The sequence below is a fragment of the Dasypus novemcinctus genome, chromosome 1 (assembly GCF_030445035.2).
Source record: "Dasypus novemcinctus isolate mDasNov1 chromosome 1, mDasNov1.1.hap2, whole genome shotgun sequence".
In the NCBI taxonomy this organism is placed as follows: Eukaryota; Metazoa; Chordata; class Mammalia; order Cingulata; family Dasypodidae; genus Dasypus; species Dasypus novemcinctus.
The window spans coordinates 199466008-199483268 of record NC_080673.1 but is presented as its reverse complement, the minus strand read 5'-3'; the positions used below and the strand labels follow the sequence as shown (position 1 = coordinate 199483268).

Sequence of the window (17261 nt, the reverse complement as noted above, 5' to 3'; positions counted from 1 at the left end):
GAATGACTACTATCAAAAAACTGGAAACAGCAAGTGTTGAAGAAGATGTGGAGAAATAGGAACATGTATTCATTGTTGGTGGGAAGGAAAATGGTGCAAGCACTATAGAATATGCAGTACACACACACAATGGGATATTACTTAGCCATTCAAAGGAATGAATTTCTCATATATGCTGCACCATGGATGAACACTGAAGACATCATGTTGCATGAAATAAGTTAGATACAAAAGGACAAATATTGTGATTTTACTTCTATGAAATAATCAGAATATGCAAAATCATAAAGTTAGAAACTAGAATACCAGTTATCAGGAAAAGGAGAATTATTGTTTAAGTGCTACAGAGTTTCTGTTTGGGCGGATGGAAAAATTTTTGTAATGGATAGTGGTGAAGGTTGTACAACATTGTGAATATAATTAATACCATTAAATTGTATCATTAAAAGTAATTTAAATGGGATATTTTAGGTTATATAGGTATATTACCAGAAAAACAATTTAAAAGAACCATAGAACTGTATAACACAAGTAGTGAAGCCCAATATAAATTAGGTAATAGTATAATTATAATAATTTTATTTCATTAATTGTAACAAAAATAGCATGCTAATGCAAGTGTCAGTCATAGGGAATACTGTATGTGATGGGGGTATATGGTTACTCTGTGATTTCTGCACAATTTTTCTGTAAATCTATAACTTCTCTAATAAAAAAGGTAGATGGGTGCTAGGGATAATATCATGAACATTTTCAGCAAGAGGATCTGGAAGACCCTTCAGATTTGGGGAAATTAGAGAAGAGCAAACATTGATTCCATCTGTATTTATTTTATTAAAATTTAAGAACATCATCTACTCTCACCTGTGGCATGGAATTAAGACTATAATAAAGAAGAAATGAAAGACAACCATTAGACATGCTCAAAAAAAAAAAAAATTAAAAGAGAATTTCAAGTAGAGAAAGGTTTTTAAGGAATATATTCCAGAGGATTTGAGTTAGTTTGGAGTATCAGAAAAAGTCTTCTTGGGAAAGCAATGTTCACTTATCTGTAAGAATGGGGGTGGTGTAATAAATCTTATTTTACAAGGCTGTCAGGGAGGCAATGAGACAACATTCATCTCCCAGCATAGGAGATATAAACCTCAGCTGACAACTGGCTTGGGGGCCCCAGTGGCCCTTGTCCTCAGTTGTAAATCAGTGAAGGGGACTAAATCACTCTGCTGAAGACCCCCTACCCCCAGCCTCCCCCTTGAAAACCTTAGGGAGCCCTGGCGGATGGAGATCGGGGGGCTTGTCCCTGGATCGCCACCCCATGCCATTGGAAGGCCTTCCAGATTATTTCCCAATGGACCTCCTCTTGACATTTATTTTGGTGAAAAGTCTACTTGCTCCCACTCCCCCCAAAAACCAAGAAACAATACAACCCACACCTGTCAGGATGATTTCAAGGGCTTGTCCCTAGGTATAGGATAATCACTTCCTTGAATAAAATTACCATTCTCCATGGTGGTTTTTATTATTTTTTTGAAAACACCTTTTCAAAGCGTAGGGCAAACGGAAAGGATAGCTGTTCTTGGCATTGTAAAATACTGCAACAACAGTACTAGTCTTGTTAACATTAGATCTTTGAATCTTTCAATAGTACCAAAGAGCTTAGCCCACAGACGGCTTTTTAAAGGCAGGAAATGAGAAAACATAAAATTATTTTCCTTTCATTTCACTGTTTATTGGCTTTATCTTCTGAGCTCCTTGGAGAACTTTCTGGCTGCTCAAGCAGATGTCCTTCCCTGTGAAACTGGATGGCAGCTTTCCAAGATATCTTTTGTCATAGCTACTACTATATCTATTAGGCATCAAGTTAAACTACAAGAAAAAATATTGAATAAAGAGATCAGGTATCAAGAATTCAAGAGTAGCATTCTATTTATTGTTACAGAGATAACTCTCCAGTTTGCTTTTAGTGGCTGTGAGTTTGGAAAGGATTCTACTTTCCTTTTATTCATTTTATTGAGTACTAGTATGTGTCCTGGATGGATCCATGTAAACATATATTTAGTGATGTAGGTGTTGGGGATAAAGCAGTTAATAACCGAAAATAAAGTTGCTAAGCCTGTGTAACTTACATCCTAGGGATGGGAGATAGAAAATAAGTAAACAAAAATATACTCTGGCAAGTGATGACAAGTGCTGCAGGGAAGATGAAGCAGGCTAAGGGGCTAACGGGGCTGGAGAGTGGGAGGTTGGGGGAAGCATGTGTCTCTTATTTAGGCAGGTCTGGGAAGACATCTCAGTGAAGTGATTGGAACTGAGGCTCAAGGAAAGTGAGGAAATAACTTGTGTGGCTATCTGGGAAGAAAGTATTCCTGACAGAGGGAACTGCAAGTGCAAAGGCCCTGGGATAGGAGCACAGTTAAGATTAGGGAGGTGGTGGTGGCAGGGGCGGTGTCCAGAACAGGTAGGGTTTCGTATTCCATGGGAAGATCTTTGGTATAACCATTGTCAATCATTTTTGATATTTTTGATATGGTGTCTTCTTAAAATGTAAGTTTTCCCCTGGCATCATTAAATATACCCATCCCCCCATCATATTTTAAAATTTTGTATATGATACTCTTGGCTACAGCAACAAAAATCCCAGAAGGTTTCTTGTATATCAAATATACACACTAGCAATCATTTATGCCACGAGTTACACTTATTCATTGCAGAAATAACTGAAATCCTATAAACTAAGAGATAGACATAAACTTTAGAAACTTCAGAAATAAGAGAATGGGATCAAGCAGGTGACATAACTTGCCTGCTGTCACACAGCTTTGAAGATAATGCAGACATAAAATCCAAACAGTTTTTTCTTTTTCTTGTTTACTAAGAAATAGTTTACATATTTGGAATAGTAGAAGCCCAGCGAGTTGTGGAATTCAATTTTTTGGATTTGAATGTTGACTTTGCTTTTTACTCTGTGCAGGAATATAGCAGGTTCTCAATATATATTTATGAAATAAAGAAATGGATTGAGAGATGCATGAATTTTCTCCCCTGGCAAAGTTCAAAGATGACTTTTCTCATCTGACTCATGCTTCATGGGAATTCATGCATGGAATGGATGGGCTAATACACTTAATACATACCTAATGGTACTATTATTATGTGATGGAGATTTAGAGGGAAAATGGCATTTACTATTTTGATGTAGTACACAAATATTTTCACATGCTATGAAAAGTTTGCTATCTGTTAAACAAGTGGCTTCAACTAGTTGGTCTTCAAGATTATTTCCATCTTAAAATTCAATTTAGCAGTTTTCTCTTGGAGGAGGTGGGCACGCTCGCCACCTGGTGGCTGTACGTGTAATTAGCATCATCTGCCGGAGACTATTTGCTCTGTCTCAGATAAGACTAAATTCACATCAGCAGTAAAAATTATTGTTGCTTCCTGGGAGGTAATAGTTCCATCATCTCTGTTGCTTCTAGTAAGGTGAGCATAGAATAGCTTTGTGACCTGGTGGGCCTGGGTTTGATGGTTTCCTTCACAACATACTAAAGTGAAATGTGAAGAATTTGACCACCTCATAGGGTTCTGTGAGGTCAAAGCAAGGCCTCCTAGAGAAGAATGTGTCAGGAGATATGTCCGTTGCTGAAGCCAGCCTGAAACAGCTTGCAAGAGCTGATTGCTAAATGCTCATGAATTTCACAAGCCAGTTGTAAACACAGCCATTATTAAAAATGAAATTATATAAACTTACATTTAAACAAATTATATCAAAAACAAAGGTAATAATTGCTTAATACTTATTGCTGCCTGATTATGCCTCTACATTTTACTGTGATCCTGAGGTTATTTACATTTATTGTATTTCTGGTGAAATACTGTGGAATGATATGCTCCTAGTAGCTCATCTCTTCCCAACTCCATGTTTAGCTCAAAAGTGGCCATGGTGGGAACACTTAACTCAATGGAAATTGGAAAATGCTACAAATCAGGATTTGATTTATTGTTTTGTTGCTTGTCTAGACTTAAGAAAGCAATGGAGAAAATGTTAGCAAAGCAGATTAAATTTAAACATATATGCATGTATATGCATACTTTTTCCCCCAGAGATCCAGTTGTTAAACATTTACCATTGCCCATGATCTAGTTTTGCTCGGCCTCTCTGATCTTTGGTATCCTCATCTGACAAGTGAAAAAGTTGGAAGAGAAGATATATAGGGCCTCAGAATATGTACACAAAACTTACTTGTTTTCTTGTCCAACTTTTTCCCTTATCATATGACAAGTTGTATTAGTTTCATGCCATAATATTTAAGGATGTCACGTTTAAGAGTGAATATTACTCAATGACTTGCACCCTATTCTGCAGGGATTAATGCATTTCTGTTTGTATGCAGGAGAGTTGAACATTGTTAGGCAGAAATATATATATATGCATGTCTGTTATTGTTTTTACTTAGAGACTAAGTATGGTTTAAGGTAATATGTATGGTTGCCAAGTTGACAAGGGATGAACTGTGACAGTTAAGCTAAAGTGTCAACTAGGCCAGGTAATTGTGCCTAGTTGTTTGGTTGAGCAAGCACTGGGCTAATTATAATTCAAGGACGTTTATGGACTTTAGTCACCAGTGAATTTATTGCATAGATAGCTGATTACATCTATATCAAAAGGGAGATCACCACCAACAATGAGTGATGCTTTATCCAGTCAGTTGAATGCCTTAAAAAGGGAAGTGATTTCAGCATTCAGAGAGAATTTCCCAGCTCATCTTTGGACAGCCAATGTCTCCTGGAAACTCATCAAGGACCTTCCTTCACTGTACTTTCATCGGAGTCCTGGTTTGCAACCTGCTTGCAGAACCTGGACTTGTGCATCCCTACAGTCACGTGAGAGACTCTTGCAAAATCTCAGACTATTGACAGATTTCTCCTGTTGATCTGTTTCCCTAGAAAACCCTGATTAATACAGGTGGGATGACAGGGCAATGAGGGAATGATAGAACAATGATGGAATCATAGGACAGTAGTACAATTGAGTGGTCACCAATGGGATCTGGAAAATCATTCAGACTGGGTTCTGATTCCACCTCTGTTACTTGCTAAATAATCTTAGCAGGTTATTTAAATGTTTTGGGCTTCAGTTTCCATGTTTGTAAAATGTGGATAATGAAATCTAGTTCCTTGGGTTATTAACCCTAAGGTTAAACAAAATATTATCTGTTTTACATTTCGTTAGTATTCAATTTATGCTAAACACTCATCTGTGTACATACTTTATATATGAAATATGATCATGCAAATCAACACTTTTAGAAATAGATGGTCAGCATAATGTTCTGGAATTAGGGAAATAGACTATGGGAAAAATTGAATGAAACTTGGCCTCAGCCACAATATTTATTGTGTTTAAGAATTTTTTGATCTCTGAAAGCAAACCATTAGGATTTCAGGTTCTCATGATTTATTATGGAAGAGTCCAAAGAATTGGCTGACCATCCAAGTGGCTAATATATATTTGACAAGGCCAGTTTGAGAAACCTTTCCAAGTCTGTTGAAACTTTCAGAAATTAATTGCAGTAATAACTTGCTGAAGCTATTCTTTGGATTAAGTGGAGGGCATAAGTTAGGCAAAGCCAAGGATGTACGTAGGAGGAAGTTGCTTGCTCTAACATCTTCTCAAGTAAGGCCAGAAAGTCAATCTGTGTATGTCAACAGCTTACATGTTGTGTCAGTGAGAAATGCAGGATGGAAACATCTTTACAAAATAAGCTTGGGGAGGGGTCTTCACTGCTGACTTGGGTGTCTCAGGGAATGTAGGAAGGGTGGGCAGGCAGAGTGAAGTGAAGGACCAAGAAAGAAGGAAGTGGGAGGCAGATTTGGCCCAATGGATAGGGCATCTGCCTACCACATGGGAGGTCCGTGGTTTAAACCCTGAACCTCCTTGACCCGTGTGGAGCTGGCCCATGCACAGTGCTGATGCTCACAAGGAGTGCCCTGCCACGCAGGGGTGTCCCCCACATAGGGGAGCCCCATGTGCAAGGAGTGCGCCCCATAAGGAGAGCCGCCCAGGACGAAAGAAAGTGCAGCGTGCCCAAGAATGGCGCCACACACACAGAGAGCTGATGCAACAAAAAGACACACAGATTCCCGGTGCCGCTGATAAGGATAGAAGCGGTCAGAGAACACACAGCGAATGGACACAGAGAGCAGACAACGGGGGCGGGGGTGGGGGAAAGGGGAGAGAAATAAATAAAAAATAAATCTTAAAAAAAAAAAGAAAGAAGGAAGAAGATGGTATTGGCAGTGGGGTAGGTGGATTTCTATGTATGAACATATCCATGGATTCCCAAAATGTTAGAGAGTCTCTAGTTCTGAAGGTGGGATATTAAGGCCCAGCAAAGAAAAGGATTTGCCTAAATTTAAAAGCAGAGATAGAGATAGGGCCATAAGCAAACCAGGCTTCTTGACGCACCCATTTGTAGGTCCGCTTTAATGGAAATGCATGACTGAAGGTCGCGGACTGGTCTTCAGGTGAGGGGTAATCCTTACTGAATATGCAATTGAAATGGGCTACTGCATCCACTATGTGCCAGGCACAGTACTGTGATTGAGGAGTCTAGCTGATTTTCATATTGGTCTATAACACATTTTTTTAATATTAAAAAGAAACCAGCTAAAGCATGAGATGGAATCAGTGTAGAAGAACTTTCTAGAGTCGAGAGTATGGCAGAAGGTAAAATAGGGAGGAAAGAATTCTTAGAATCATTCATGAGGTTCAGTATCCCCATTCTGAGTGTCTACCTGTATCAGTGACTATGTGTAGATTATCACCTTTAAAGCAGACAAATACCTTACAGTGTATGTATGGTTTCCTCCATTTTGTAGATTTGGAAACTTACACTTAGAAACTTTAAGGGTCACATATTTGGAATGCCGTCAAGCAGGGATTTGAACCCGGGGGCCTCGTCATCCAATCCAGCATCCATGCAATGACAGTTTACCTTCTTCTGAGTATCAGAAATAACATTTACCTCCCACTTGGGGGCATTCTCTCAGACCTCAGTCCAAAGTCCCTTGCTCTGTGAAGCCATCCTGGGACACAGTTCTTCCCCGAAGGCAGGATTAAGTAGGCTTTTTCTTGAGTCCCCACAATTACTTAGAAAGCACAGAGTTCAGCATATTGTAGGCTTCTCAAGGCCTAAGATCTCACGTGACTTGGGGTGGCTCAGGGCCCTGGCACAAAGGGACTTTAAATCAAGTGACCTTCTATTATGGCACTTAAAACACAGAGTTATAAATGTTGGTAATTAAGACATGCCTCTTCCCCTTTGGGGAACTCGTTGCCTGGTTGGGAAATAGGCATAGAAATAGAATATCTACTGTGTGTCATTAGGAAGGTAGGATTTATTAAATGACTAAACAGCCAGGCCTGACAATGGAGTATGAAGTAGTGCTAAATATTACTTGTTGAAATATGCTTGGATCATACATTTTTCACCTCGAGATGTGCTCATTTTCCTCCTGCTTTAGAATCCTTTTCTCCACCTTTCCCATATGAACAACTTTTAATATCTCAATCTTGTGTTAAATATTAACAGCCTTTCACATTGTGATGTTGGGTATAGGGTTAGGGAACAATAAGTGGGGAGGAGAACATGAGAGCTTATCATTCTCCATCCTCTCCATCCCCAGGATGGGCAGGAAGAGAGGTGGTGAGTATGCCAGGTTGGCAGGGATTTATGCCTACAAGGTTTTCCCATTAATGAGTGATTTTTAAAAGTTTACAGCAAGAACTTTGAACTGAAATGTTAAATAAATGCCTTTGTTGCTTTTGAGTCATGGGTTGTGGATGAAATAAATGTAAAGTGGTAAGGAGATCATCTTAAATTTATTTCTGGTCCACTCTGTGGCCTAAGGCTTGTTATTTTTATTAAAGACATAAGCTATAGGATGTCAAATTCCATCATTATTGTGTTGCCATGTTCTGCCACTAGGGGACAGTATCATCTCTCAATTCACGTCTTCGTACAAAACCTACTTAGTTTGGATGAGTAGGGTATCAAGGAACAGGGGAAGGGGAGGTTGCTGAATGAATTTTATACACCAGCAAATAGAGTAAAACCATGGAAATATAGGGCCATAGTCGAGAAAGGACTGGGTTATGGTGTTGGCTGTAACTAATTTGCTGAATGACTTTGAGTGAGCCAGTTCCCTTGCGAGACTCCTCCTGTAAATGAGGGAATTGAATGAGATAACTCTAACTCCATCTGTTATTTATCTGGCATCCACATCAGTCCAAAGTAAGCTAGTGTGAAGGTCTTTTGATGATATTTTGTGGAATTCTATTTTGCTTTTTTATTCCAACCAAGCTCATGCTTCTAGTCATGCTAAGTCACCTGTGCATAATCTTGCTTTCTTTTCTTGGATGGTTTATTGCATTTCTTTATATACTCATTCTTGTATATGGTATGCTTGTCACCTCAAAAGAAATTGGTTTACAGTTTGTGCTCAGTTCACTCTGGGGCAAAGAAAAATGCTTTGTTGCCTCCTTTATTCTCAGAATTGGTTTTACTAGGGATCTAAGTGAAATCCCAGGTGAATGTTACTGTTATCCCCATCTGAAAGATGAGATGATTCCTGCTGGATCTGTGGTTAATGCTGATGGCTTATCACAAGCACATGATGTATATAAATACCTAGCCCCTAAAAAACTTTTACCCATTTTTAGGCATGAAAAAAAGTCAAGCTTCAGGGAAGATAAGTTCTTGAAATCTAATAGTTCCCAGATATGTCAGAATATGATTGCAAGAAAAATGACATGAAATGTACATTAACATAAATCTATAACTTGATAAAAAAATATCACCATAAAATTCTGCTGTTACTGACCACATTGATGTGTTTTATTTCTATGGCATTTTGTGAGAACGAATAAATTATCCGAGAATGTGTTTGCATAAAAAATACAGACTTTTGTAATAAACACAGAAATGATCCAAATATTTTCCAGCAAGATGATTGATATTAAAAATGGAGGCATCCCTATTAACTTCCTCCTTCCAGCATCCTTCTCTGTCTGGTATCTTAGACCTCTAAGTAGTAATGGAGAACCATCAGTTATGGAAAGGTAAGAAAGGAAGATGTAACACAGAAATAACACTTATGGACAAAAATCTTCCAAGCAACTTGCCTTCACTTTCTACAATCCTCAATTGGTGTCAGCCTTGCTTTGACGGGGGTCTTCTCTAGAGTTATGTCCCCACTTTACACCAAGTCATATTTTTTGTAGCCATGGCATCTACTATATTGGCTAACAATCTCCATAAAAGAGACAACACTAATTTAAACCTGGAAGATATTTCATTATAAAAGAAACTTGGCTCTATCTAAGGAACTGTTTTCTGTTTTTGTATATGTGTTGCCAAAGCAAGCACAGTTCTTTTGTTTATGTTTAGATATGGGCAATTAATTTCATATAAAGGAGAATGATGCTTCCCTATTTGCTTAGACTACTAGGAAGATCAGTGGCAAATTAGTTCAATTTTAATAGAATTTAGTTATGTGTGCCCTATGATCCTGAATTTTGTTTTTATCTTAATCATATAGTTGATCTGGATTTTCCCTGTGATTTCTAGTTTAATTTTCTTCTTTTTTCTTGTGCATGTTTTTATTAACTACTTTAGCATCTTTGTGAGCTGAGAAAAAGTATAGATAAATATGTGGCTGGATAAACAGACATATTGATATGTAGGGTAATGTCCAAACAAGCTTCTGCAGCCAAAGAAGTGGGCATGGGGAAGTGGACATAGCTTAACTGATAGAGCACCCACCTACCATATGGAAGGTCCAGGGTTCAAACCCAGGGCCTCCTGACCTGTGTCAGCGTGAGCTGGCCCACACGCAGTGCTGCCACACACAAGGAGTGCCATGCCACACAGGGATGTCCCCCACCTAGAGGAGCCCCACGTGCAAGGAGTGCACCCCACAAGGAGAGCCGCCCCACATGAAAAAAGCGCAGCCTGCCCAGGAGTGGCACCTCACACATGGAGAGCTGATGCAGCAAGATGATGCAACAAAAAAGAGATGCAGTTTCCCAGTGCTGCCTGATAATACAAGTGGATGCAGAAGAACACACAGTGAATGGAGACAGAGAGCAGACAACAGGTGGGAAGGGGAGAGAAATAAATAAAATAAATCTTAAAAAAAAAACAAAAACGAAGTGAGCATGAATGCCCACAGGGAATGAGGGAAATAGAGCAATCATGACGTCCAGCTCTGGTTTGCTTTACCCCAGGACTCATTTCTCAATGAATGCCTATCAGGTTTATGGTTATGGCTTAGGATATTTAGATATCCAGTGCTCATGGTGTGGTCTCTGAGCCCTCTGTGTTTGTTCCCTTTCTCTGTCAAGAGAAGTGAAAATGCTTTCTCTGTATAACTGCCCTGGTACTTCTAAAGACCAGATCAGTTAATGGAGAAGACCTCTGAACCAAGAGCAGTGCACATCAAAGGTCTTGCCCAATGTAAGGTCTAAAGGGGCCCTGGTATGAAAGTGCCCTTGCTATTTTGGGTGTTGGGATGAGATGGAGGGAAGCAGAACATAATCTGCATGTTTGTGCAGGATGGACTGGGGAACTGCAGGTATTTCCACCATTGAGAATCTTCTTGCTCCCCGTAATGCCACATGACTGAATTGAACTGTCCTGATAGCTCTCTTCACTTTGCATTTATGAATATTTTAAGCTCACCTTCATATCTGAAGGGCAATTTTAGTGGATAAATAATTCTCAGCTGGCAGTTTTTCTCTTTCAGTAACCTAATTGTATCATACCCCTATCTTCTTACTTCCATGGTTTCTAATGAAAAATCTGCACTGTCTTACTGGATGTCTCTTGTATGTGAGGATATGCTTCTTCCTTGCTGCTCTCAGAATTTTCTCTTTATCTGTGATGTTTGACCTTCTCAGTAGTATGTGTCTTGGAGTAGGTCTATTGGGATTTATTCTGATTGGGGTATGCGTGCTTCTTGGAATTTTAAGTTCATTTCTTTCATGAGAGTTGGGAAATTTTCAGCTATTATTTCCTTAAATACTCTTTCTGTCCCTTTTCCCCTCTTTTCTTCTTCTAAAACTCCCAATACATGTATGTTGTTGTTTTCATATTGTCACTCAATTCCCTGAACCCCCGCTCAATTTTTTCCATTCTTTTCTCTCTGTTCTTTTATCTCTTCAATTTCAGCTGTTTTGCCTGTGTTATTGCTTATTCTTTTTCTATCATTTTGAGTCTGCTCTTGTGTGCCTCTAATGTGTTTTTGAGCTTACCTATCATGTCTTTCATTCCTATGAGCCCTGTTACTTTTCTATTCAGGTTTTAAAATTAGTCTTTGAGCTCACCTAATGTCTTCTTGATGTTGTTTATCTCTTTAGCCATACTGTCTTTCAACTCATTAATTTGATCTTGGAAATTTGTGTGTACCTCATTGATTAGTTGTCTCAAATCCTGCATCTCTTCTGGGGCTTTGATATATTCCTTTCTTTGGGCCATGTCTTCCATTTCCTTAGTAGGACTCATAATTTCTAGCTGATGTCTAGGCTTCTGATTAGGATAGTGAATTTATTCAAATGTTCAATTTCCCTCTCTTTTGTAAGAATTTAGTGATGGGAGGCTGTGTATTATTGCTGTTCTTTGATTCTTGGTTCAACCTGGATCTTTAGGATTGTCCCTGTTAGTTGCTCAAAACTGGACTCTGAACCCAGTAATGGGTTGCAGACCCACTTCCTAGGGCCTTGACTATAAGGCTGGAAAAAGCCTTTCTTACTTTACTTTTAATTTCCTTCTGTGCACTTCCTTGGTCTGCCAGCTGATGGTGCACTTTGGCAGTCTTCTCAGTTCGTTGCTAGGTCAGAGTGTGTTTGCTCCATTAAGGACTGGATCAGTATGACAGAGAATCCTGCCTGGAGGCTGAGAGCCTTGTAATTCAAACTTTCTCAGAGATTAGTTCTCCAGTCTTGGCTGGCAGTTCCCTCCTTTTTCCCCCTGGGTAGGAAATAATTCCACTCCTCTCTGAGTCCGGGTTAGTGGAGAGGGAGATTGAGAGGGTCAGATCTCTTTAGTCCCATGCCAGCCTCCAGGGCACACAGTGGCCCACCCACCACTGTTATTGTGAAATGTTAAACCATTTCATATTTCCTGAGCCTGGATGGGACACAGCAAATCAAATTTGCGGGTCAAAATCTGAGTCAGCCTTAGGCTGTGTCCCTCCCTCTCTCTCCCCTTTTCTGTAGAGGTGGATGGATCCCTGGGGCCCCTTTGTCTGTAGCTGCTGGCCCCGGGGTCTGAGAATTCAAAAGTGTATACAGGGTGGAATAGGATGCCGGCAGTTGCAGCTGCCCCTTTTAACTCACAGTTTAGTCATTGGGATTCTTTCCCTTTGTCCTTCTCTTTTCTGGGCGCTGTTCAACCTTGCCCTGGTGTCCTACACCTCTAGGAACCTTTTTTCCAGGCTGTTTCTTTCCTGTCCTCTAGTTATTTTTCTGGGAGAGAGGAGAGTCCCTCGTCTTTCTAGTCTTCCATCTTCCCAGAAGTCTCCCTTTGCATTTTAAAGAGGAAAGTAAGACTCAGAGGGGCGGGGCCCTTATAACCAGGCCTGGTCCCGCGTAGGCACTTTCCTTCTGTCCTGGTCCTTCCACCCTGCTTCCTGTTGTAGGCACCTTCTGTTTGCCCTCCAGGCCCACCCCCCACCTTCTCCACCCTACTCCACGCCAGTGTGTAGCACATGGTCTGCTCTGTCCCCTGGTTTCCTGTTTGGTTCAGCCATTGCAAAGTTCCAGCAGGAGGACGGAATATGGGAGGAGAGCGTGGTGGGTATTTATTCCCTGGTTTCCTCCTCGTGAGGTCTGCTTGGCCAGTGGTGCCCCTCCACCAGTGGTCACTGCTCCTCTCATCATGGCGTGCTCTACAAGACCCACACTTGGTTTTTAGCAACTGTCCCCTGATTTTTTGGATGTAAGGGTAGTGACAGCATTGCTGCTGTTAGCCCTGGATTTCTCCACTGCCCCATTTTGATTTCTGTACCCACACACCTTAGCAGATGGCTCCTTTGTAAATAAACTTCTTTCAATTATCCTTTTTTTTTTTTTTTTTTAAGGTCCTGGGACTGGGGATTGAACTCAGGACCTCATATGTGGGGAATCTGCACTCAACTAATGAGTTCCTTTGGCTTCCCCTTAAATTATCTTAATTTGAGTGCAGCATCTGTTCCCTGTTGGGACTGTTACACTTACCCATTAAAGCAAATGTAGTGTTAGTAATGTTCTATGTTATATAGAATTAGGCACATGAAGGATGGATTCTATATGCTTCAATTAATGGGAAATGTAAATCATGAATTGTCATCTTTTCCAATTGGACACTGTAAAAGGAGATGGGGGACAGAAGGGAAAGTGGTGAGAGGAGCTAGAATGGATGAGGTCCAATTAAATCACTTTGGCTGCCCTCCATTTGTGCTTCTAGCCCTACTGAAATTGATGATTTCCTTTTAGGCTTCTACCTGCATTTTCATCTCCAAATTAAGTTGCCTTGCCTAAAGCTTTAAAATTTGTTTTCATACTAATTAATCAGAGTTTTAAAATGATATTTCCAACTCATGATTTTTCTGGGGGTGTGCTTAGAAAAGTAACAGTTACACATTTAATGCAATCCATATGTTTCAAAACAATTCCTTTCTGAAATTGTGCAATACAGAATATAAGTTTTCATAATGAATTTATTCATCAATAAGGTAAGGTGAATAGAAAGGCATAAGGTGTGTGAGTGTCTTTCTAAAATTAGGTTGCTATTTCCTGAAGGGTAATTGACAAGTTCACCTTGTTGAAGAATACCATAGCCACAAACAAAAATGCAAAAGAGTTTGGAAGTAAAGTTGATATTCTTATCGTTATAGTTCTATCTTCCTGAGATATGACTTTACCTTTAATATGTTGACTTCTGTCCTTGGAAATGGGTTTGTCCACCTGTAAAAGATAGCATGAATCACTATCTTAGAAATTGTGCCTATAATCCCATCTTATGTCCTGCTATTCTTTATGGTTAAAGAATATTTATTCTTGGGGCTAAATGCACAAGTCCTTAGCCTCACTGCTCTCAGAGACCACCATATGTACATGGCTGCCAGTCAGGAAATACGTGTAAACATGTCCGCTGAGCTACTAGTGAAGGATGCTGTGGTCTGAGTGGTTCTTGCCATAAAAACACTTGGGTTCAATGACAATCTTGCCACTTATTGCTGTGAAATTTCAGGGAGGGCCGTTAAAGGAGTTTTCATTTTCATAAGAGAGAAAATACTTAGTAAATTCACCTCATTGAGCTATTCTGAAGATCAATATATAGGATCGTGTACATGAAAGCTATCAAGCAGGCAGATTAGAGTGTGGCCTTGCAGGAGATGCCTGGGTTGGGATTGTACCTCCTCCACTTGCTGACTATGAGAACTTGTCAAGTCACAGACCGACCCTCCTGAGCCTCAGTTTTCTCATCTGTGAAATGGCTTAACAAAAGTGCTGATGCCCCATGAGGGAGGGAGGATTGCGTGAGATACACCACAGGATGTGACTGGCACAGGGCATGGCAAAAATCAAATGCTTTATAATAATTAACTATTGGGATGGCTAATGATACGGGTCAACTTGGTGAGGCAAGAGTGCCCCAGCAGTTTGGCTGAACATGAGTCTAGATGTTGCTGTGAAGGTATTTTGCAGATGTGGCTAACATCTATAATCAGTTGACTTTAAGTAAAGGAGATCACACTCCATCAAGTAGATGGGCTCCTTCCAACCACTTGAAAGTTTTACAACAAAAACCAAGGTTTCCCAAGAAAGGAGAAATTCTGCTTCAAGAGTACAACTTCAACTCCTGTTGAGTTTTCAGCCTGCTGACTTGCTCTATGCATTTTGAATTTAGCTCCCAGAATCATGAGTCAATTCCTTAAAATAAATCTCCTAATACATATATCCTATTCATTCTGTTTCTCTGGAGCATCCTGACTGATGCACCTATATTATTATTATTATCATTATTATTAAAGATGTTAGTGAACTCTTAAGGGCTATGCTACTTGAAGGCATGAGGTGAAGAAAATGGTCATATAATGATACTCCACGTATTTGAAAAGCTTTGAACTTAGGTTGATATTGGGGTTTTAATGTTACCTTTTATTGGCCCCTAGTTGAGGTGCCAAGGTGGATAGGGGGTGTCATTAAATTTGGCTACTGCCTCAGCCTCTGTAGAACACTGAACCACAGTGTTTATGACTGGAAAAGGAACACCTTTTCTTCTGCTGGCCATTGGTGTGGGGAGTTGAGTCAATGCTTCTTATTTGAATGAGATTTGGATTTTTTTGTTGCTATGGTTTCTTCATTGCCCCACCAGCTTCACATTCGTCTAGGGTTACCCTTTAGGGTTGGGGTGCTGCAAGATTTTGTTAATGTTCTTGTTTTGTCCTCAGCTTTTAGCCTGCCTTATGTGCCTGTCCCATACAGGGGGTTGTTCTCCATGCACCTGCTCTACTCCTGAGTGGTAGGGGCAGAAGAGGCCCTCTGTTGTCCAAGTCTTAGGTGGACTCTACATACCTGTGTCTTGCGGGGGTGGTTCTCAGTGTCTCTGCTCTTTCTCCCAATGGAAGCCAAATTCTTCTTTGTGTCTTTTGCATGTGAGTAATTTTTTTTTTTTCTCTTTCTCATCTCTAGCAGTAGGAACCCTCTGATGGCATAAGGACTGGAGGATTCTGGGTCCAGTAATATTTCCTGCCCATCTCCCAGGGCTACTTCCAATTTATATCACATAGATATTTATTAGTACTTACTATTTATCAGGAGCAATAATGACTATGAGGAATAAAGGGGGCTAAGAACTTGGATTCTAGAGGAGAATTCAGATATGCAAACGCATGTACATTACAACACAAGGGTTCTCAACCTCGGCACTATAGACACATTAGGATGATTAATTCTTTGCTGTGGGGGGCTGCCCTGTGCACTGTAGGATGTTGAGCAGACCCTTGGCCTCTACCCCCTAGATGCCAGTAGTATCACTCCTCCCCATTGTGACAATCAAAATGTCTCCAGACTTTGGCAACTATTTTCTGGGGGTCAAAATCACCCCTGGTTGAGAACTGATAGAATGCAATATGTTGTAGGAGTGAAAGACTGCTTTTCATTGCTTCCAGATGTCTTCTCAAAAGCCCCTATTTGGCCAAAGGGATGCCGCTCAAAGCTGCCTTTGTACTCATGCGCACCCGCACCTTAGCACTTGGTATGACATCAAAACTGCAAATTTGGGTCACTGCCTCCTCCATTAGATTGTGGGCACTAGCTCATCTGCTTGTCCCCAATACTGAGTTCAGTGCTTAGTACACAGAAAGTGCGCAATAAGTGGAAGAATGCTCAGTGCTTTGGGCAAGACAGTTGTAGCCTATCTCTGAAGTCTAGATAAAAACTGGACCCTGGTAAGGTGTATTGAAGATCCATTTTGGATTATTAAAGATCCATTTCACAGATAGTTTTATTTCAACATAAATGTGCAGAACTAATAAGTATCAAATCTTTGGAATGAGGTTGATAATAAAGAAGGTAATCTGCTTGCTATAATAATTTGATTATTGAAACATTCATTATAAAAGTAAAATTCCGTTTATGTGAATTGAAACCAAGACTTTGTTCAATTTATAAGACAATGTCCTTCTTGGTCAAAATTGTGATCGTGCATTCCTTATCCATTGCCTCACGTGATTTCACTTAACTTAATAGGTTGAGATTATAGATCCACTTGCAAGGTGATCTAGCTAGAGAAAGAAATGTGTTTTTATAGGCTATGAAGATAATATGAAGGAATATAAAGTAATAAGAATGGAGACTTAGATTCTGGCCTAGTTGTTTAAAAAGTCAAATAAGAATTATATTTCTTTAAAAAATCTTCTCACATGGGCTCATCTACCTATAAAGGGGCAATACCAGTGGTTTTTAAGCAAAGGAAAGCTCAACATTTTTAGCTGAGCCTTCTCTACCCTTTATAACCAGAGCAGAGCTTGCATCTTCAGCCTCTGTCCAATCACTCTAAAATTCTTCTTGCCCCCTAAATATGCTTCATGCTCTAGTGCTGAGTGCCTTGCCATGCCCTTCTGCCTGTCAGATATCCCCACCTCCCACCGTGGGACAGTTGCAGGTAAAGATCTCAGTGATGCTATCAAATATTTACATGAGAATTTTGAAGGTC

General features: G+C 40.0%; 1 protein-coding gene and 1 long non-coding RNA gene across 4 annotated transcripts in view; one reads left to right on the top strand and one right to left on the bottom strand.

Annotated features, from left to right (window-relative positions):
* The window catches only part of CLNK (cytokine dependent hematopoietic cell linker), a 261778-nt gene that overhangs the window by 49848 nt on the left and 194669 nt on the right, over positions 1–17261 (bottom strand). For all 3 annotated transcript variants that reach the window (XM_058301030.2, XM_071217299.1, XM_058301032.2), the window contains exon 8: positions 13963–14005. In XM_058301030.2, the coding sequence (XP_058157013.1) occupies positions 13963–14005 (43 nt within the window). The remainder of the gene's footprint in view (positions 1–13962; positions 14006–17261) is intronic.
* The window catches only part of LOC139439662 (uncharacterized), a 108111-nt gene that overhangs the window by 82102 nt on the left and 8748 nt on the right, over positions 1–17261 (top strand). The window lies entirely within an intron of this gene.